The 21,199-nt window shown below is 40.2% G+C and overlaps 1 protein-coding gene across 1 annotated transcript; it reads left to right on the forward strand.

Moving 5' to 3' along the window:
* The first annotated feature begins 536 nt into the window (after nucleotides 1–536).
* Nucleotides 537–17,983, forward strand: Mpc2 (mitochondrial pyruvate carrier 2). The gene is made up of 5 exons (XM_046429988.2): nucleotides 537–839; nucleotides 11,981–12,021; nucleotides 15,833–15,917; nucleotides 16,419–16,530; nucleotides 17,677–17,983. The coding sequence occupies exons 1-5, from the start codon at nucleotides 731–733 to the stop codon at nucleotides 17,711–17,713; spliced, it is 384 nt and encodes a 127-aa protein (XP_046285944.1). The 5' UTR covers nucleotides 537–730; the 3' UTR covers nucleotides 17,714–17,983.
* The last annotated feature ends 3,216 nt before the right edge of the window (nucleotides 17,984–21,199 follow it).

Consider the following 21,199-nt stretch of genomic DNA (forward strand, 5'->3'; position numbering starts at 1 on the left):
GGGACACCGCCCCTCCTCGCCTTTCTCGCGAGATGACGCCCCCCCCCCCCCGCGGGGCTGGCGGCCAGCGTTCGTGACGGCGGCCCTCACCCGAGGAAAATGAACTCAGGCCGCTCTAGCCAGATGGAAGAGGAGTAGAGAGAGAAACCGCCTGAAGTCTGTAATCTCTCGCCCACGCTTCTCGATCCAAAGGAAGCAAGAGCGTTGTGCGGTGTCATCTTTAGTGCGGGCACGGAAGGCCCGAAAAGCCCATGTTAACTGCGGGCCTCGTTCCTGAAACCGAAGGGGCAGTGCAGCCAGACGAGCTTCACCTTCCCTTCTCCATCATGGCCGCGCGGACAGGAAGGAGAAGCCCGGGCTTCCCGTCCCGCCCGAGCCGCGGAGGGCGCCAATCGCTGCAGGCGGAGGGGCCCGCGCGTGCGCTCTGCCGGCCGGCTCTGGGCTGACTTAGCTGGGCGGTCCCCGCACCTGTTGCCATGACTCCTCCTCCGTCGCCGGGTCGCTTGCTGGAGGCGGGTGGGTTGGCGCAGAGCCCCCGCCCCTTCGCCTGCGCTGGGCGCGGGCCCTGGGAGGTTCGCCGGGCGGGCAGAGCCTGGGGAAGGGCGTCCTGGGCAGAGGCGGCCGCGAGGTTCCGTGGCAGGGAACGTGAGGAGGTTTCCTCCGCCTCCAGCCGGGGACCAGGACACTGCGGCGCTCCCGCCCCACTGCCCGCGATCGCCCAGCGGCCGAGATGGCAGCCGCCGGCGCCCGTGGCCTGCGGGCCAGCTACCACCGGCTCCTGGATAAGGTGGAGCTGATGCTGCCGGAGAAGCTGCGGCCGCTGTACAACCACCCGGCAGGTACGGCCCGGCCGCCGCGGCCCTCCCCGACCCTCGGAGCCCGCTGACACGCCGCGGCGGGCGGCCCGCGTCCGCGTCCGCGTCCCGCGACCTTGGCGCGCCGCCGCCGGGCACCTCTCCCGCACCGGGCCCCTCCCCGGCGGCCGCCGCTCGCGGGGGCGAGCGCCGCGCAGGTGGCCCGCGCGGGGCCCGGGGAGGCCGTGCTCCGCCACCTGCTGCGGCCGGCGGGGCGAGCCCCCGGGCCGGCGTTGGGCCAGCCTCGGCCGCCCCGAGCATCCCCGGGACCGATCTGATTGCGTCGGCGCCGGCACTTCCTAGGGTGACCTTGGGCAGAACCCCAGGTCTCAGTGCCTGGGATGTGGCGGGTGTGAGAATCACAGGTGCGTGCTCGATGGTTGGTCAATGCTCCCTAGATGTCCGCTCTCTCTGGTCCCACCGGAAAACAGTGTCCTTGTGATGATGATGATAATAATTCTGTAAGAAACTGGCAGCTCTCAATTCCTTCAGCTATTTATTCAAGACCTACAATTCGGTTATTTCCCATATAAGGGGAATTAATGATACTTGGCTGGGGACTAAAATCAGATATATTCTGAGGTCTTTTTCAAGCATAAAATTTAGCAAAGGAAAGCTTGTTTTAAATTGAGAGATGTAAGTGCTACTGAGAATGTGGGTTTTTTCCCACTTTTAATTCTACCCATATTCGACTGTGAAGCAGCCCTCTGGAATCCTATATGGTTGCTAAATATGATTTCCATTTTGATAATGTGTTGAAATATTCCTCTGAATTATACTTTAGTTTAATCCAAAATATTATTTACTATAATACTGAATCCATTATAAAACTAATCTTTAAGGAGAGGTGGTTATTGATTAGGAAGTGTATTTGGTTTGTCTTTTAGTTGTTTTTGCACTTAGACTTTTAGAATTGTGCTTGTGTTTTTTTGGCAAAGACTTTTGGGGGGTTAGGCATAATTTTGAAATGATATGGGCATTACAGTCAACAATTTTGATAGGATAGAGGAGGAACAATTTTAAACTACTAAAAATAATACAGAATTAGAAAGTTGTCTTTATTTCTTCTTGATGATGTAGTCTCCTGTTGATCTTTTCCAAGGTCTTGGCTTTTAGTCACATGTAATTATTGCTTAGAATTACTTATCTTTCAGAATAGATTGTTTCACCTGAACATCTCTTCAATTGGTTCAGTTATTTTAATCCATTTCAGAGTATTGGAAGGAACAAAGGCTAGAAAGACTAAGTTGAGTCTTGCCCATGTGATCTTAATCTTAAATTTCTCAACCTTTATTTTCTACTCTATAAAATGGGGATAATAATTATCACCATTTAAGTATTTTTGAGAAATGATGTAATGTCTGCAAAATATGTGTTTGCCCTTCAACTCTCAACAAAAGTTGGTTCTCATCTGAGCTTTTGAACAAGATGCAGAGTAAAGATATCTATTTCTGAAGTTATTTATGATTAAAAGTTGAGGAAAACCAAAGTAAAAATAGAGAACCACAAAAATATGACTGCTGACTATTAGTCTTAGATAAAATCTGAGGAAACATTGGTTCTTTTTCTAAGAGTTATACAGAGTAAATATTCAAAGGTTTTAACATACTATTTTGCATATTGTTATTGAATCACCCTTTAAGCATTAGACTAAATTCCCATTCGGGAAATTTTTTTAATGTTATGAAAGGCTAAATATTAATTGCTGGAAATAACACATTGCTGATTCTAAATTTTTGAGATTTTTTAAAATTTTTTTGTGGTACAGGGGATTGAACCCAGGGCCTTGTGCTTACAAGACAAACACTCTTTCAACTGAGCTATATCCCCAGCTCTTTGAGATTTCTTTTTATCACTAACATGGATATCTAGACAAGCAACAAGAATATGTTTTTGTGTACTGGAATGTTACATGATCCAGTATCCTTAGGCCTTCATGTCTTTGCCTCTGTGTTTCTAGCACATCATGATCTGCCTCTATAAAAAAGAATAGAATTCTGACAAAAGGTGCGACCTAGTCAGGTTCCTCAACTCAGGGATGTCACTCCCTCCCCACCACTGCCTGACTGTATGTTAAAGTATGTGGCTCCAAACTAATCACCTGTATGGCTATCCTCCGGACCTGCATGGCTATCTCCGGGTATGCTTCAGAGAATACTTGAAAGTCAGTTGCCCAGTGTTTATTAAAAGCTTAGTTGGTGCTATGGTAAGTGACGAGGAGTAGATAAAGGCAGTAGGGTAGAGTGCCATGACTGACTCTTGGTGGGTGTAAGAACAGGGACCAGATATGCACATGTGGACGCGAGCTGTCTGTCTATTGCTGTGGAACCTGACTAGGTTGCACCTTTAGTCAGAATTATTATTATTTTTTAATAGATTTAGATCATGATGTGCCAGGAACACAGAGGCAAATGCATGAAAGGCCTCAAAATTCTAGGATCATGTAACATTCCAGCCTTCCTACCTCAGGAGTTTGTCAGCAAGGCCATCACCAGATAAGGCCCCTAGATCTTGCACCTCTATAATTGTGAGCCAAAATAAACCTCTTTTCTTGAATATCTCATCATAGTAATTAAAATGGATTATCTACCACTAGGGGAAAAGACATTATTAGTTAAACAGATGTCATTGCTTTGCTTGTTATGTGCGAGTTACAAAATAGAGTGGATTGAGCTGATGAAACAGTAGCCCAGTCATGTTGTTAGCATTAGATAAGAACTAGCTTTTGCAAAATAAAAATGAATAATTTTTGGCAGTCAGTCTGTGTCAAAATCTAAGCTTTACAGATTCTAAGGACATGTGCCTGTAGTTGGTCACATGATAGTGAACAGGTGGACTTGCACAAGACTAAGGAATTAAGGGGTGTTGCAAAGGAAGGGGAGAGGAAGAAATAGGGAAGGTTAAACAATGGATACCAGTTACATTGGATAGGAGGAAGGAGTTTGGTGGACTATAGGTAACAGTTGGGTACTGGACATCTCAAAAAAATAATAATAATACAAGAAAAGATCTTGAATGTTTTCACCATAAGTTACAAATGTTTCAGGAGATAGATATGTTTGCCCAGATTTAAACATTACACAATGTACACATGGGGGAAAACATCACATCTGCATTAATGTGTAATTTTTATGTTTCTTATATGAACTAATAATATGAAATAAAAAGGTAGCAAGTGATAGAGGAATGGTATTAAAGGTATGAGAAGAGGTAGTGGGAAGGTAATGATTTATATGGCCTCCAAGATTTTGTTTTTAAGTATGTTTTAGTTGTAGATGTACACAGTATCTTCATTTATTTATTTTTTATGTGGTGCTGAGGATCGAAACCAGTGTCTCACATGTACAAGCCAGGCGCTCTACCACTGAGCCACAACCCCAGGCCCCTCCAAGGTTTTAATAAGAAATTTTTTTCACATTGGAACATAGTGAATGCCTCAGTTCAGTGTCTGGATGTGTCTGGATGTGTATGTGTCAAAATCACCTGTTCTTTCCAAGGAGGAAGCTTTCCTTGAGGAAGGAATCACATATACACATGACCTACTTTCTCAAAGTCATATAATATCTTACTAAGTAATTCTTTTCAGATGAACAAATTAGGAAGTAAAATTTGGTTTGTCAAAGCGTGTGCATGAAAACTAGATTTGTTAATTTGTTTGAAAATTTATGTCTGTTATTATTTGTTCTGCTATTCATCCGGAGAATTTCTTAAATTCTTTTATGAAAACTTAAACTTTAAAAAACATCAATTTAATTTTAAGACAGTAAGACACAAGAGAAAAAAAAAACATTATAATAGTCTCTATATTGTTTATTATTCTTAAATGGCTCATAGTTTTATATATACATATAGAGGGGGGAGAGGGAGAGGATATGCTTGTATGAAGTTTCTAAATTGTCAGTTTGAGGCCTTTTCATTCCAAAAATAGAGGGGTTTTGTTTGTTTGTTTGTTTTTGATACTGGAGGTTGTACCCAGGGGCACTTTACCACTGAGGTATATCCCCAGCCTTTTTTATTTTTTATTTTGAGAACAAGGTCTTGCTAAGTTACTGAGGCTGTCCTTAAACTTTCCGTCCTCCTGCCTCAGCCTCCCTAGTCACTAGGATTAAAGGTGTACACCACCATACCCAGTTCCAAAAAGTAGAGTTTTAAGAAACAAGGTGAAATATATTGTTAATTTTTTATCTAAATGAATGAACATTAATGGGTTGGGGTTGTAGCTCAGGGGTGGAGCACTTGCCTCACATGTGTGAGGGACTCATCACCACATTAAATAAATAAATAAATAGATAGATTATAATATTGAGACTATCTACAACTAAAATATATATACATTTTAAAAAAGAATGTACATTTATATCTGATAGGGACACATTTCCTTTCATCCTGGGCTTTAAGATGACGTCATATGAGGTGATTTTTGTTTCACTCAGTTTATTTTTAGCAATTCAAATTTTCCACATAATCAAGTTGTTGCATTTATCTTAATGGATATTAACAGTTAATTTTTACTTTTACTTATCCTGATAATAAGGTGATATAAGCACTTCAAATACCATAATTATCTCATTTATTTTTATGTTCTTCTATGAGAATAACTATGACATGGTATAGAATCCAAACCCTTTTTTTTCAAGGTCTATAATAATATATGTAACATTGTTGCTATTTGAGAAACATTCATTTGTAAATGCTTTGTTTTGTCAAAACTTTCTGTTTAGGCCTGTTGAAGTAAGTTGTGATGTGTTCTCACTGTGTGTCCAGTGACAGACTGATTGTTGCATGCAGATTGCTTGTTTCTGGAAAACAGCTTCTGTATCTGAATTTATTTGACTTTATTATTTACTTTTAAGGCAGAAAATAATTCATTAAGGTAAAAATAAGTTTTCTCTGAAATTTTCAGAGAAATTATGTAAGCACACTTATGTAAGCACATTTTTTTTTAAGAATTAAGAAAACACTATTTGTGTGTATATATAGGTATCCACCTCTGATTACTTGTTACTTGTAAGTCGTCTCTGGTATCTCAGAAAAATTAGTAACTTAGAATGTGTTATATATTTGCTACCAATGTTTTTCTGTTAGTACTTTGCACTTGTTAAACTAAGTTAGGGTTTGTTTTCATTGTTTAAAAATGCCCCTGTTGGTCCAGAGTTCTAGCCACCATCATTTCATGTTTGAAGTTTTTTTTGTTCTTGTTTGGTTTGGTAGAGGGCTGGTACATAGTTAATATTTTAAAGTAGCTTGGAGCATTGAGTAAATTAGTTACCAGGCAAACCTACTGAAAAGCTTGGCTGTTGGTTAACCCCATAGAATCAACCATTAAACTTGTAAAGAAACCAGAATCTGGGGCTGGGGATGTGGCTCAAGCGGTAGTGCGCTCGCCTGGCATGTGTGCGGCCTGGGTTCGATCCTCAGCACCACATACAAACAAAGATGTCGTGTCTGCCGAAAAAACTATAAAATAAATATTTTTAAAAATTCTCGCTCTCTCTCTCTCTCTAAGCTATAGCTATATAGGTATATTTATTTAAAAAAAAAAAAAGAAAAAGTGCCGCAGTCTGGCTGGTCACAATTCAGGAGCCACTTGTCAAAAGAAACGAACTTTATTTTTAGAACCACACACCACACCACACAGCTCCTCAGGAAAAACCCTCAGAGCCCAACTGCCACCACCAGCTTCCCCGCAAGCCTCTCAACCTCCCCCACTCCTGCTGTTGAGGCCGATTGGCTGGGTCATGTGGGCGGAGCCAAAAAAAAAAGTCCCCCAATGAGCAGCTCCCTGGTCTGAAAGGGCCGGGAAACAGCCCAATGAGCATCACAGCAGAGGAGCCAATCAGTTGGCAGCTAGAAGTTTCCTGGGGCTGCTGTGAGCCAATCATCAGCTGGCTGCTGGAAGTTTCCTGGGGCCCCTTTCTGCTGTGGCTCTCAACAAAAAAGAAGAAGAAGAAACCAGAATCTGGAGACATTATCCAGGAAACAGTTTGGGGTGACAGAAGAAGAAACTTTAGTTTAATTACAGGAAGAGCAGCGCCTGCAGAGGAATCCAGAGTAGCCATGAGCACACTCAGCCAGAGGCAGCAGCAGTGTGCTGACTTACCTGAGCCCCAGCCGAGCTCCTCGCCTGAACAGGAAATAAACTTGGTATTTGCACTGTACATGATCCAGAAGTTCTGAGTGCATCAAAGAGAAATGACTGAGGTGTCATAACAGCAATTCCAGAAGCATGGCCTAGATGGAGACTTGAAGGAGTTCAATTATAGGATCAGCACATTATGGCTAGGAGAAGAGTGCCCTGTGGTCTGAGAGAGCAGACCTAGCCTTGAGTACCAGGCAGTGTCAAGGCAATCTGGGTCACACCTGAAGATGAACTATCTTGGATCCACCTCCATCCTGAACATGGTTAATCCAATGCAATTCTGTTGACAAATACATAACTGTCTACGAAGATTAGGCAGCAGTCCTTGTTTTTAAGGAAGTTATTGTCGGTTAAGTAACAGATGGCATAATGATTTGATGAGAACAGAAAAATGTACAGACTACTTTAGTAGTTGAGAGAAGGAGCATTTCACCGGAGGAGGTCTTCTGTGAGAGAAAGCTCAGATGAGTGTTTGAAAGATGGAGTTAGGTGAAAACAGGGCCGAATATTGGGAGGGGACAGTGTAGGCTGAAGTATAGTCTCAAACAGTGTGAAACTAAAAGCCTGGAGGCTGCCCACACCTGTAATCCCAGTGACTTCAGAAGCTGAGACAGGAGGAGGCTGAGGCAGGAGAATCGGAAGTTCAAAGCCAGCCTCAGCGATTTAGTGAAACCCTGACTCAAAATTAAGAGGAAAAAAAAAAAGCAAAAAGGACTGGGGATACAGCTCAGTGGTAAAGCGCCCTGGGTTAAATCTCTAGTACCAAAAAAGTGAAACTAGTTGAGTGTTCGCCTATCTTATTAGTCTCTGGAAGCCAGAGTTTCTTAACCTTGCACCATAGACGGTTTGAACTGGATGAGCCTTTGCTGTGGCGTTGTCCCCTGCATTGTAGGATGTGTAGCAGTATCCCAGGCCTCTAACCCCTGGATGACAGCAGCAGCAGCACCTCCCCCGCCTCGGTGGTGGAATCTATACAGGAGGGCAGAATGTCCCCTGGGAACAAAATCACCCTGCCCAGATGCTCTGACCTGGTATGAAATCTAGTTAGATTAGAATTAGAAATGTACATTCTGGAAGCTGGTGCCTTTGTATGTTCTTTTAAATTCCTTTTTCATTGGTAAAAGTTTCTTTTGAAATCCCAGTCTAATAACTAAAAAGGAAAGGAATTTTTTTCCATATTTTGTTGAAGATAGAAAGTGATGTAACCAGAGTTCTAGATATGGTGGTGACAGAACCTAGGGAACTGGAGAGAGGATAAGTACAGTAAACCAGAGTTGGAGGTAGATGTTTTTCCCCCCACTCATTTGTAAGCTCATCCAGCTTTAGAACTCCTTGATAGTGCCAACTCTGTCTCCAGATTCATCCCACAACTTAAGATATGGAAAATCTGAAGGTGGGCAGGATAACATGAAAATGATTACATTCCAGATATCTCAGAAAACAATGTTTAGGATTCTAGTTGTTTGTGCCCATAGGGAAGACAGGGTCTGTGCTATGATCTTCTAGTGTTCAAAAAATCATTCTAAACATGGTATACAGTTCCTTTGCAGAATAAGAGGAGAAAAGAAAATTTAGATTTCAGTAGAAGGACTTTAGAATTAAATTAAAAAATGAGCAACTTAAAAATGTATGCCAGCCTTTACATATCTATAATCACCCCTCGGTAGACACAGGGGATTACTTCCAAGACTTCATTACACATCAAATCCAAGAATGCTCAAATCCCTTAGATAAAATAGCAGGATATTTGCATATAACCTATACAGGTCCTCCTGTGTATTTTTTCAATCATCCCTAGATTACTTACAGTGACCTACACAATCTAACTAGTAGTTATACTGTGCTGTTTTAGGCAACTAAAACAAAAATAAAAAGTCTCAAGTATTCAATACAGGTGCAGTTTTTTTTAAAATTTTCAGTCTGCTGTTTGTGAATTCATGGGTGTGGAGCTCACAGAGATGTATTTTAAAAGTTGTTTGTAAGGACTGGAGACTTAGCTTAGAGGTCGAGCATCCGTTTGTATGCATGAGGCCTGGATTCCATCCTTGTTGGGGGACAGGGGGTTACTTGTATATGTATACATGCATACACCTGTGTATTTGTATAATATATACATGTGTATACTAGAGTAATAAACTCCAGTTAATATAACCTACTTTCAACTCTGCTGGCTAACTTTCCTAATTATTTAACATTAATACTCATACAAATGTGAAAGTGAGGCCAGAAGTTTTGAGAAGCTATAAATTTGATAGGTAAGTAGATACACAACTGACAGGTAAAGTACACTATAAATCCTATTATATTAAAATAACATTGAGGGGTGGGGTTGTGGCTCAGTGGTAGAGGGCTCAGCACCACATAAATGTAAAATAAAGACATTGTGTTCACCTAAAGCTTAAGAACAAATATTTTTAAAAAATCACATTGAGTTAATGAATTTAACTGTAAGATGTTAATTCATTTGAGAGGAGTAAAAAATAGCAAGAACCATATTAAATTTGGAAGAACAGACAAAATGTGTAACATGCTAATATTTACTGCTAGAGGCTAGTTATAGTTCAGAGTCTTGAAACAGCCCCTTTGGAAATGGAAAGCTCCAAATTGTTCTAGGTCCCAAACTCCCTCAGGCTGAGAATGGAAACTAAAAGATTATTCCGGCTGGAAGGCTGGAAAACTGGCTTCTTCTCTGGCCAGCAGAGCCTCGCTCCATCTACATATGTACATCTCCTGACTTTTTTTTTTTTTTTTTTCTATTAATTGTCACTCCTTCCGTAGGACCAGGGGAGAAACGATCCGGCTGCTTCCCAGTTTAATCAAATTGCATTAAATTCATTTTTCCTTTTTCCATAGTTGGCTTATTTCTAGTTGTGGGCAGGCAGATAGCCAGGATCCAGGCAGGTTCCCCAGTTTGGCTGCTGGGAATACTACCTGGGATGTGTTTCTAAAACTTCTCAATAAATAAATTTTGCAAAGAAAGCAGACTGCCCAGTTTTACATTTGTCAAATGTTTCTGCTTAATGTTAAAATTAACATTGATTCAGTCAAAATGCACCCAAAACAGGTGTTGTCACTGGGCTCATTTTCATTTGGGTCCTTGCTATTGCCAAGGTGTGAACTAGTTTGGCTTTGATGGAAGCACTTGAGAATTTAGTTTCACTGAAATGTGTTTATCTGGCTCCCAGACATGATTTTACTTCAATAGCCTTTCTGTGCTTAGGTTATTAAGAGCCACCACTATCTTTTATTTACTAACATCTCCCCAGTGCCTGGCACTCTAAGTCACACAGTGAATACTGTGGGTGAATGATTGAAGGGTGGCCCTGTCTGCAACAAACTAGACCCAGCTCTTTACCCAGCTCAGTGCTTTTTCCACTTCATTATCTTTTATTGTTTGCTTTGTTTCCAAATAATGGGTTTAAATCAGTTTTATCTAAGTGTGATCTCAGCATGTGTGAACAGAACATCATGTTATGAATGAGAGTCAGTACTATTTTGGGGGAAAGAACAAATGCATCCTCACCTGCTAGTGCTTTTGAGAAGTGTTAATTGGGAGTAGATTAAAAAGTAAAAGGTATTCTACTTGGGTGATGGCACCATTTTAGATGTGATTTTTGTGACACATAAAGGCAAATTTTTTTTGCAAAGTAGAGTATTAAGGCAGCAGTAATAACTTGTGAATATAACAGGATATTAAACTGAGTATGTTTATGAATCACTGTTCTCTTACATAAAATTCCTTAATTTGTACATTAAGACATAAATGTCTTCTGTTGATCCAGTGTGTAAGAGCATACACAACATTTTCACGGCTCTGGTATGCAGTGGACTTGTTATGTTTAGTTGTGTTTTAAGTTCCCCTGGACAAAGTCTCTTTCTGTCCTCTCACTGTGTCCCCTGAAGGTGAGCAGCAGTGTGTGATGTGGAGGAGTTACGTAAAGAGCAGTAGTTGCACAACAGGGGCCAGTTGCAGTCTGCTGATGAAGTGACCTGAGTTTCCTTCTAGCTCTGAAACATCATGCTCATCAAATACTGAGTTATCTTAGAAACCAGAATATTTTCAATACTTCAGGCATTTATTTAACATTTTGCACAAAGCAGGTGGGTACATGGTGACTAAAAAAATCATGGACCCTGCTATTGATGAGTTTACAGGTGGTCTCTGGTCTCTCCTCTTTCTCATGAGGACTTTAAAGTTAGGTTCACTGAGCCGGGGATATAGTGGTAGAGTGCTGACCTAGCATGTGTGAGGCCCTAAGTTCAGTCCCCAGCACTGTGAAGAAGAAAAATTAGGTTCGTGGATGGTGGAATATGTAGTTTTGTTTTTGTTTTTGTTTTTGTCTTGCACTAGGGATCAAACCCTGGGGCTCTCGACCCAATGAGCTACATCCCTGATACTTTTGATTTTTTATTTTGCAGGTCTTGCTCAGTTGCTGAGGCTGGTCTCAAACTTGAGAGGCTGGCCTCAGTCTCCCCAGCAGCTGGGATTACAGGCGTGCACTGCCACGCCCAGTGAATATATAGAAATTTTGCAAAAACTCTTACTATGATATATATGGAAAGATGTCATTTATGGTTATAAATATTGATAAAATCAATGTATACACAGATATCTACTGAAGCTCATATTATAAAACTTTATTATAAATTTCATTTTCCCAACTGGAAGATTATCGTTATCATTAAGTTCCATGTTCAAGGCAAAGCTTTGGAATTAGTTTCCAAACTATCTCCATTATAACTTAGCTTGTTGTTAGTGAATCACAAAAGTATAAGTAATTGACAAAGATCAAACAAGTTTCATGACAGATTTATGCTGTGACACTGTGGTAATTTTCTAAATGTTAAATACAGAGTAATACAGAAAGCATAGTAAAAATTATTATATTGGTAAATCTTTGGGTTTTTGAAATTTGGTAATGGTTGTTAAAAGATATGTATGTGTAACATGTTTGGTTCATTCCTGAATTTTTCTTCTTTATTTCAGGCCCTAGAACAGTTTTCTTCTGGGCTCCAATTATGAAATGGGTAAGTCTGAGTTTTTGCAGCATCTACTGAAAAAAAATTTCCTCATTATGATTTTATTAATTTGAGGTAAATTTTATGAAAATATACTTTATTATTGGTATACCTCTAACTGATTTTTTGGAAAATATTCTTGGGTGTATCTTTTACTACACAGAGGATGCCACCTACTTACATCTTTCTGAAGTTCTTAGATAACAGACCTTTTGGGAAACATTTCCTATCAGAATATACAAGCCAGGAGTGATGATGCTTACCTGTAATCCCAGGAACTGGGAGGCTGAGGCAGGAGGAGCGGAAGTTCCAGACCAGGCTCAGTGATTTAGTAAGACCCTGTCTCAAAATAAAAAATTGAAAGGGCTAAGGATTGTGCTCAGTGATACAGTGTCTGTGGGTTCATTCTCCAGTGCCAAAAAGTAAAAAATACAATTGTGGGCCCCTAGGAACATGCAGATTCATCCTAAAGTCTTAGGACAGGGGTAAGGATATAGCATTTGAGAGGGCCTGGGTTCCATCTCCTGCTCGGCAAGAAAGACAGAAGGATCGCTTGAGCCCAGGAGTTCGAGGCCAGCCTGGGTAACATTGTGAGAACCTATTTCATCAAAAAGAGTAAAAAAATTATGACAAGGAAATCATTAACCTAGGTAGAACCCCCAAACCAACTTTTCTTATTAACATAGTAGATTGGTGGTACTGAAAGCTTACTCCTAGTCCCTGATGCTGATCCAATAGCAAGGACAGAGTTTTGAGAAAAAGGAAACAGAAGTTTTATTGATTTACTAGAAAATGAGAAAATGCAACAGGCTCACATGTCAGGCAGTAATTCTAACTGCCAGGGGAAACAGAGGGCTTTAAAAAGGGAATACAAGGATACAGAACTTTATTCCAACTAACTAATGAATGTTCAACATATGTCCTTGAGAGAGCTCTTGTTCCAGTTTGTAGGTTTGGAGTTTTATTTTGTTTTGCTTGGTACTGGGGTTTGAACCCAGGGGCTCTCTACCACTAAGCTACATCCCTAGGTCTCGCTAAATTGCCCAGGCCGGCTTTGAACTTGCTGTCCTCCTGCCTCAGCCTCCCAAGTCACTGGGATTACAGGCCTTTCAGCATGCTAGGCAAGCCCTCTACCACTGAGCTATATCCCCCACCCTGGCATATGTTTTTTAATAAGTAAGAAAATACTAAAAGAAAGAATTTTACTCTAAGCCATCTCATAAGTATTTATTCTAAACCTAGTGAAGATAACCAGATGCCAGGAAAAAAGTGTGGGCTTCAGGCATTTGAAGAACATGTTTTAATTGATGAGAGTAGGGGAGCTAGCTTGAGTCTGCCAGATGTCACATGTCTGTGCTGGATTGCTGAACACAGCTCTTGTTCAATCTTCATCCAAAAAAACTGTTTTCCAAATAAGGGTTCTGGGGTTCAAAGAACAAGGTGACCACAGATGCTAATTTTAGTAGGTGACAGAGTCAGGATTGAATATCCAGGTCTGTTTGACTCCAAAGCCTTTGCTCTGAGCACTTCCATCATCTTTAAACAGAAACTGAGTCTGGTGCTTTCTGAGTGTGTTAGGGAATATCTCACATAATCCTGAAGTGAGCACTTTCTGAACCTGTGGTTCTATTACATGAGTGAAGTTCAGAGTGAAGTTGACAAGGAGCACGGGAAAGATGCAGAGAAGAGCACTCCTTTATGCAGGCACATAATTTCATTCTATCATCATGTCAATCTCGCAAGGGTAGGCAATAATAATCTCATTTTACTTGTGAGGAATTTAAGATAGGTTAATGTAACCAGATCAGAGTCATACAGCTAGTAAGAAGTGGAGATTAGATTCACAGTGAGATTTTGTAAAATAATTTCTATGAGATTAGAATGTTATAGAAGTAGACGGGGATTTTTTTTTTTAAATATGGGAAAGACAGGCATGGTAACCATGTCAACCACTTGTAGTACCAGCCAGGTTGGAGGCTGAGCCAAGAGGATCACTTGAGCCCAGCCTGAGCAGCATAATGAGACCCTGTCTCAAAAAAGAAAGAGAGACGGGGGAGGGAGGGAGGGAGGGAGGGAGAGAGAGAGAGACAGAAAGGAAGGAAGGGAGGGAGGGAGGGAGAGAGAGAGAAACAAACCATGGGAAAGGAAAATCAAGACCTTTGTGGGACACAACAATTACTAATACCCCAGGAAATAAAATGTGTGCTGGGAACATAAAAAGTCATAAACTGCTGGCTCTTTCCAAAAGAGAATGCCAGAATACCACTCAGAGTTTCCGTGGACATGCTCAGTGAGCCACCCCCCTGTGTTAGTCCGTTTGTATCACTGTGCCCAGAACACCGGGCAGGAACCACCCCAGAGAGGAAAACTTCATTTTGGCTCATGGTTTCAGAGGCCTCAGTCCATACACACCAACGCCATTGCTGTAGACCTGAGGTGAGGTGGAACATCATAGCAAAAGGGTACCACGGAGGAGGGCTCTCAGTCATGGCACTGGGAAGCAGAGAGAGAAAGGAAGGGGCCTCAGGGAGCAGGCCCCAGTGACCACTGCCTTCTCCAGCCGTGCCCGCCTTCCTACAGTTAGCACCCAGTCAGGCCATTCAAACTGGGATGGACTGGTTGCGCTACAGCTTTCAATCCAGTCACTTCATCTCTGAATATTTCTGGAGTAGCACTGGAGTTTTGGGGGTAGAGGGGAACCTCATATCCAAACCACAGCATACAGTGTAATGCATGGATCCTGCAGAATAATTGAAATTGGTCCCTTTGTTCCCCTGATAGGCAATTTTCCACCCTGCAGAAGAGGTAGAACAAATAAGGAATAGAGAAAATACACATTGGGGCCTGGAAGGAGGGTGTAGGAGGGATAAGTTTTAAAGTAGAGTCATTGCTTTCTTGAACTACTAGATTCATTAATTCAAAACAATTGGGGCTTGTTTTAAGTTTTTTTTTTTTTTTTTTAAGAGAGAGAGAATTTTTTAATATTTATTTTTCAGTTTTCGGTGGACACAACATCTTTATTTTATTTTTATGTGGTGCTGAGGATCGAACCCAGTGCCCCGTGCATGCCAAGCGAGCGCATTACCACCTGAGCCACATCCTCAGCTCTTGTTTTAAATTTATGTATGGACTCATAAGTATTTCTGTGTTCTGTTAAGGAGCAGAACCTTTTGCTGATTTCTATTTTTCATACAAAAGCATCCTTTAGCAATTCAGTAAAAACCTGAAATAATTTCTTAAAAACATTCTCTAATAACATACTTAGAATTTGCTTAAAATACTTCAAGAAAAATGAGAAAAAGAAGGAGGGGAGGTAAAATCTCAATAATTTTTAACTCTGGGTCTGAATTTTTCATTAATAAAAATTGTTTTATTTTGTATTCTATTCTCTGCAAGAAAGTAGCTAACTAATTTTCTAGTGAGGACTTGTTATCTTCTCTGAGTGACACTGATGGTGGAACAGAGTGGGATAATTTACAAAGTCAGTATTCAAAACCTAACGGAAGAAATGACCATGTATACTTTGATATTGAATGACCTAGCAAAAAAATTAAAATCATAACAGCTTTTCTGATACTTCCACATTTAAAAAGAATAATGGGGCTGGGGTTGTGGCTCAGAGGTAGAGTGCTCACCTAGCATGTGTGAGGCCCTGGGCTTGATCCTCAGCACCACATAAAAATAAAACAAAGGTATTGTGTCCACCTTCAAACAAAAATAAATATTTTTTAAAAAACAGAATAACATTGACAGAAAATTGAAAAACATTATGCCACGCTTATTATGTCTTTTTTCTTTCTACGTGTATGTGCATTTTCAGGGGTTGGTGTGTGCTGGATTGGCTGATATGGCTAGACCTGCAGAAAAACTCAGCACAGCTCAATCTGCTGTTTTGATGGCCACAGGTAATTAAATTAATATCTTTCATATTCCATGAACAACATAAGTTATTTTGTTTTTGTTTCACATCCGTTTATTTAACAATTTAATTTTAAAAATATATACACACTCTTAGTACTTGCAAAGGAATTTAACAGTGTTATCTATCTCTAGGAAGTCACTGCATTATGCATGGAGGGGACAGAGAAATGTAGCTAGACATAAGTATCAACATGGGTTTTTGTTTCTCACATTTTTGTCACAAACGTATTTTTTTTATTCTCAGGAAAAAAAAATTAGAGTTAATATTCTCTTGTGCTGTAAAGGTTCCCTGTAGCATAAGAACTCGGGATCGTGGGGAACACTGGATCAGAGACCTTTTTGAAGATTAGATCAGTATTTCCTCCTTCCTCCTACATCATTGTTTTGCCGTAGTCCTTTTGTATCTATTTACTCTAATATGAAATATTCAGATAAGTCATTGCAGCAGGAGGTATGCTTTTTAAACAAATACTTTGTTTCAATAGGGTTTATTTGGTCAAGATACTCACTTGTAATTATACCAAAAAATTGGAGTCTGTTTGCCGTTAATTTCTTCGTGGGGGCAGCAGGAGCCTCTCAGCTCTTTCGCATTTGGAGGTAAGCCTACCGACTTTCATATCTGCTTCAGAAGCTACCCAGATGGCAACATAATTTTTTTAGGATTCACATATAATGCTAGGACAGGAATGTGCCTGAAGCAGAAATTTAACATTTCTAAAAAAGTATGGTTTACAAATAAATTAAAAGCAGTTACACAGTATGTTTCCTAGCTTTTAGACCTAACTGCATTGTCTACATGGATAGCCCTTTTATACAGTCCCTTTTATTATTAAGACAGCATCTAAAGTGTGAGGCTTATAAGTAATTTCCAATGTAAATCTCTGATGATTCACATTCAGTAATATATATAAGGCAGGATTTAAGTGTATGAAATTTTGAAAATGACATTTAGGGCAAAGTCACTGGTTTCATTGGGAAATATTTCAAAAGCCCTGGAAGTTTTTTAAGCCATTTACTCACCAGTAAACATTGTTTGTCAGTGACTGATAATATGAACAAATGTTTGCAATCAGGATCTTTTGGAAGTCTGTGTAGCACAGTAGGCTTATGGGATAAGTTCCTTCTTGAGCTTAAACTATTTTCCACTTGTTGTAAGCTGGGAAGGATAGTAAGTGAAATCCAGAGTGTTATGGAGGAGAGACTCTGGCTCAATTTTCTGAATAATTAAGAAAATTAATTAAGATATTGAGAAAACAGTCCTTAGTTTCAGTAAACATAACCTGTTAACCTGTGTTTAAAAAAAAAAAAAAAAACACTTCTAGTGACTAAACTACAACCCATTCCCAATTGATTTTATTGTTAAATGCTTACTGAGTAAGTGACAAATTCAAGTTGACCAGATTCTAATAAATTTTATGCATATGTTCACGTTTGTCATAGTCTTGTATAGCCCAAGAGTGAAAATATTCATTAAAATAATACTTTTGCACAAGAAACTATATGTCATGTAAGATGTTGAAACTTCTTGGCAGTTGGGATCTTATTATCTGCGATACAAATCAAATGCAGATGAGCCCTTGGATCACTTCTGCCTGTTCTTATCTGGTTTCTGGGAAGACTGTTGGCAACTACACAGCCACCTGACCACTGGGAAAGAGAAATGGAATATGCTTCCTATTCTCTCCTTACTATAAATTTATCTATTATTACTGATGGTTATTTTTCTTTCTCTCTTCTTTATAGATATAACCAAGAACTAAAAGCTAAAGCAATCAAATAAAAGAGTTCCTGATCACCGACCCTAGATGTGGACATAACCACTGGGACCTAGCTTATTATTTGGTTATTTTAAGGCATTGCTGGCTGTGCTGACATTTGAAAGGCACAACAAAAATCTTGCTGAAACTGGTAGCTAGTGCTTGATTCCATAGAAAATAAAGTAAATTTTAATAACAGTCTTCTCTTTACACATGACTTAGGGAACTTATCTGTGGATACTAGGAATACTTTTTCTACCATCTGTCCATAATAAACCATACTTGGTCATACATCCCATAGCCTGCGGTTTTAGTCAACAAAGTATGTATATAAAAGAACAAACAAATTGAGCAAGCTAAAAGACCACTGAAAGGCTATGTGCTCTGCTTATTTAGTTTAGGATGGTCAAGTGAAAGGAAATCGTACTGAGGAGGATGAGAAATGGGTGGTGGAGTAAGCTCACAGAATGACTTCACACTACCTGAGAACATTTTGACCTGACACGAAGAATCTGGTTTTATTTATTTATTTTGCATATTATGTGAAATTTTTGAACAACTATAGGATTTTCTTTCTTTTTTTTTGGTGGTGAGGGTGGTGGCCCAGGGGCACTCTACCACTGAGGTACATTCCCAACCCTTTTTATTTTGAGAGAGGGTCTTTCCAAGTTGCCTAGGCTGGCCTCAAACTTGTGATCCTCCTGCCTCAGCCTCCCAAGTCGCTGGGATTATGGATGTGTACCACCACACCTGGCTACAGCTACAGATTTTTAAAATAGTATTCTTATAAAGATCAGTTGAGATTTTGTTTTGTTTGGTGTTTTTGGGGGGAGAGGTGTTTTGTTGGTACAGGGAATTGAACCCAGGGTACTTTGCCACTGAGCTACATCCCCATCCCATATTTTATTTTATTTTATTTTGAGACAGAGCCTTGCTAGGTTGCCCAGGCTTACCTCAAATCCAGTGAGGTGATATTTTAACACAGCACCTGGGCCATGAAGCATGTTAGATGTGTATATTATATTCTGTAACTAATGTAACATAGCAGGAAGAGCTGAATCAGATGGCCTGAATCTGAACCCCAGTTCTGTGATGGATGAGCTGTGGCTTGGAGCACTGAGTGCCTAGCAGAGTGTCTGGGACCCAAGGAGGCTTTCTGTGTATGTTATAACCTTCCTCCCCAAGGTGAGGAGAGACGGGCATGGATTACTCCACACTGGAATTATGCAAGTCTGTTTGATTTGGGTTTCAATTTTGGGTGGGGGGATAACTGGGGATTAAACTTAGGACCACTGAGCCACACCCCCAGCCCTGTTTTGTATTTAATTTAGAGACAGGGTCTCACTGAGTTGCTCAGCACCTCACTTTTGCTGAGACTGGCTTTGAACTCACAATCCTCCTGCCTCAGCCTCTCAAGCCACTGGGATTACAGGCGTGAGCCTCTGAGCCCGGCTTTGGCTTCAATTTTGAGTACAGAGGTTTTTTTCTAAAAGTTCTAATAAAGTTGACCTTCGTTAGAACTATAGTCATATGAATAAGTAAAGCAAGTTATTTCAAAATTTGAATAAGCGAGACAAAATAACTTGATAGATTGAAAATAGGGTCTTGCACATGCTAAGCACACATTCTTGACACTTGGGTGTCCCAGCCAAAGAACTTTTTAAATTAGTGTAATATACTATGACTGAAAATTGGCAACTAGCAGTTGAAAATCTTAAATTTTATCATCTACCCCTTCACCATAGTCTATTTTTGAGGAGGAAAAGAGAAGAGATTTTGACATAAGCAAAAGTGAAGAGGTTCTCAGCTGTCAGATCATTGCCTTTGTTTCATAAACCATACCATTAAATTCAGCTATTTGGCATATATGTGTTTCCAAGGTGAAGCATCTAGGAAAAACATGAAATGGGGCATAGAAATGAAAAATATATATGTTGAATTGATATTTTACTTCCTTTTCATGAAAACCTGCTCTTTCCTGTGATCTCCAAAGCACCCTTTGCCAGTCAAATTGTAGCATTTAGCTACAATCACAAGCAGTCCTGGTATTCCTCAAGTCATCCACAGGACTAGGGTGTAGCTCAGTCACTTGCCTGGCATGCACCAGGCCCTGGGTTTATCCCCAGCACCACAAAAAAAAAAAAAAAAAAAAAAAAGCATTTGAGGTGGGGAAATAGAGGTAGGGCTCTTGTCTAGCATGTATGAGTTTGATTAAAAAAAAAAAAAAAAAGATGGGGAGAAAGAATATTGGGGCTGGGGTGTGGCGAGTGGTAGAGAACTTGCCTGGCATACATGAGGTCCTGGGTTCCATCCCCAGCACTGTGGGGGGAAAATATTAAAAACATTGACAATTCATCTGTCATTTCTGCCCCCAAACGCTTAATCTCTCTCATTATTGAATCTTAAAATTTAAATGACTCTAAAATGTAGCCTGTCAAAAACTCTTATTGCCTCTTGGAACTCATAATCTAATGTTTAAATACACATTTATTTTTAAAAACTCAGAAAGATTTATGTACTGGAAGTTCTACTCTGACTATAGATGCTGAACTCCATGAAACAATCTTCCACAGTGGTACAGATCACTTGATCAACTCAGTGTAGTTGAATTGAATTCTCTCACAATTTTCTAACAAGTTCTTATCTATGGCTTTATTTAATAAGTTTTGTCAATGCCAGGTCTGATAGCCATGGGTTTCAACTCACCTCTACTACATAGGACTGAGATTTCATTAACATTTGTCTCTGAGATTGTCATTTTTATTTTCTTTAGGTACTGGCTTGGACCCAAGGGTACTTTACCCCTGAGCTACATCTTCGAGATTTTTTTACTTTTGTTTTGAGACAGGGTCTCACTAAGTTGGTGCAGTTCTTACTAAATTGCTGCAGTTGGCCTCAAGCTCAAGACCCTCCTGCCTCAGTCTCCTGAGCTGCCAGGATTAGGCATGCACCATTGCCCCTGGTGGATTTGTTATTTTCAAAAGTAAAACAGGAGGGGGCTGGGGGTATAGCTTAGTTGGTAGAGTGCTTGCCTTGCATACACAAGGCCCTGGGTTCAATCCCCAGCACCACACACACACACTCAAAAGTAAAACAGGAATAGTAGTACTGACTTCATAAGATTGTTGTAAAGATGAACTGAGACAGTGTTTTAGCACAGTGCCTGCTTCATGCTGAGTGTTAAAAATATATAGAAAATTCAGAAAATAGTAAACTTAATTGAACATAGACTCAAAAGTACTTTTTTAGACTTAGCAAGTTTGGATTTAGCTGCAAAAAATATATATATATGCCTTTAACATATCCTTTTTTGTGGTTTGGCATTCATTTCAAGGAAATGTTGATCCAGATCACATCAATGCTGCTATTTCTTCATAGTAAACAGGATTTTTTTTTTTAATTTTTTATTGTGGGTTGTTCAAAACATTACAAATTTCTTGACATATCATATTCCACACTTTGATTCAAGTGGGTTATGAACTCCCACCTTCACCCCATACACAGATTGC

The sequence above is a fragment of the Marmota monax genome, unplaced genomic scaffold, assembly GCF_021218885.2.
Source record: "Marmota monax isolate L192 unplaced genomic scaffold, Marmota_monax_Labrador192_F-V1.1 WCK01_AAM20220418_F8-fsc00055, whole genome shotgun sequence".
NCBI lineage: Eukaryota > Metazoa > Chordata > Mammalia > Rodentia > Sciuridae > Marmota > Marmota monax.

Bases quoted from the DNA above. Each gene is read 5' to 3' on its own strand.
- Mpc2 (XM_046429988.2), top strand. From the start codon at position 731: ATGGCAGCCGCCGGCGCCCGTGGCCTGCGGGCCAGCTACCACCGGCTC. The intron at 15,918-16,418 runs GTAATTAAATTA...TTGTTTCAATAG, and splicing joins TGCTGTTTTGATGGCCACAG to GGTTTATTTGGTCAAGATAC. The intron at 16,531-17,676 runs GTAAGCCTACCG...TCTTCTTTATAG, and splicing joins CAGCTCTTTCGCATTTGGAG to ATATAACCAAGAACTAAAAG.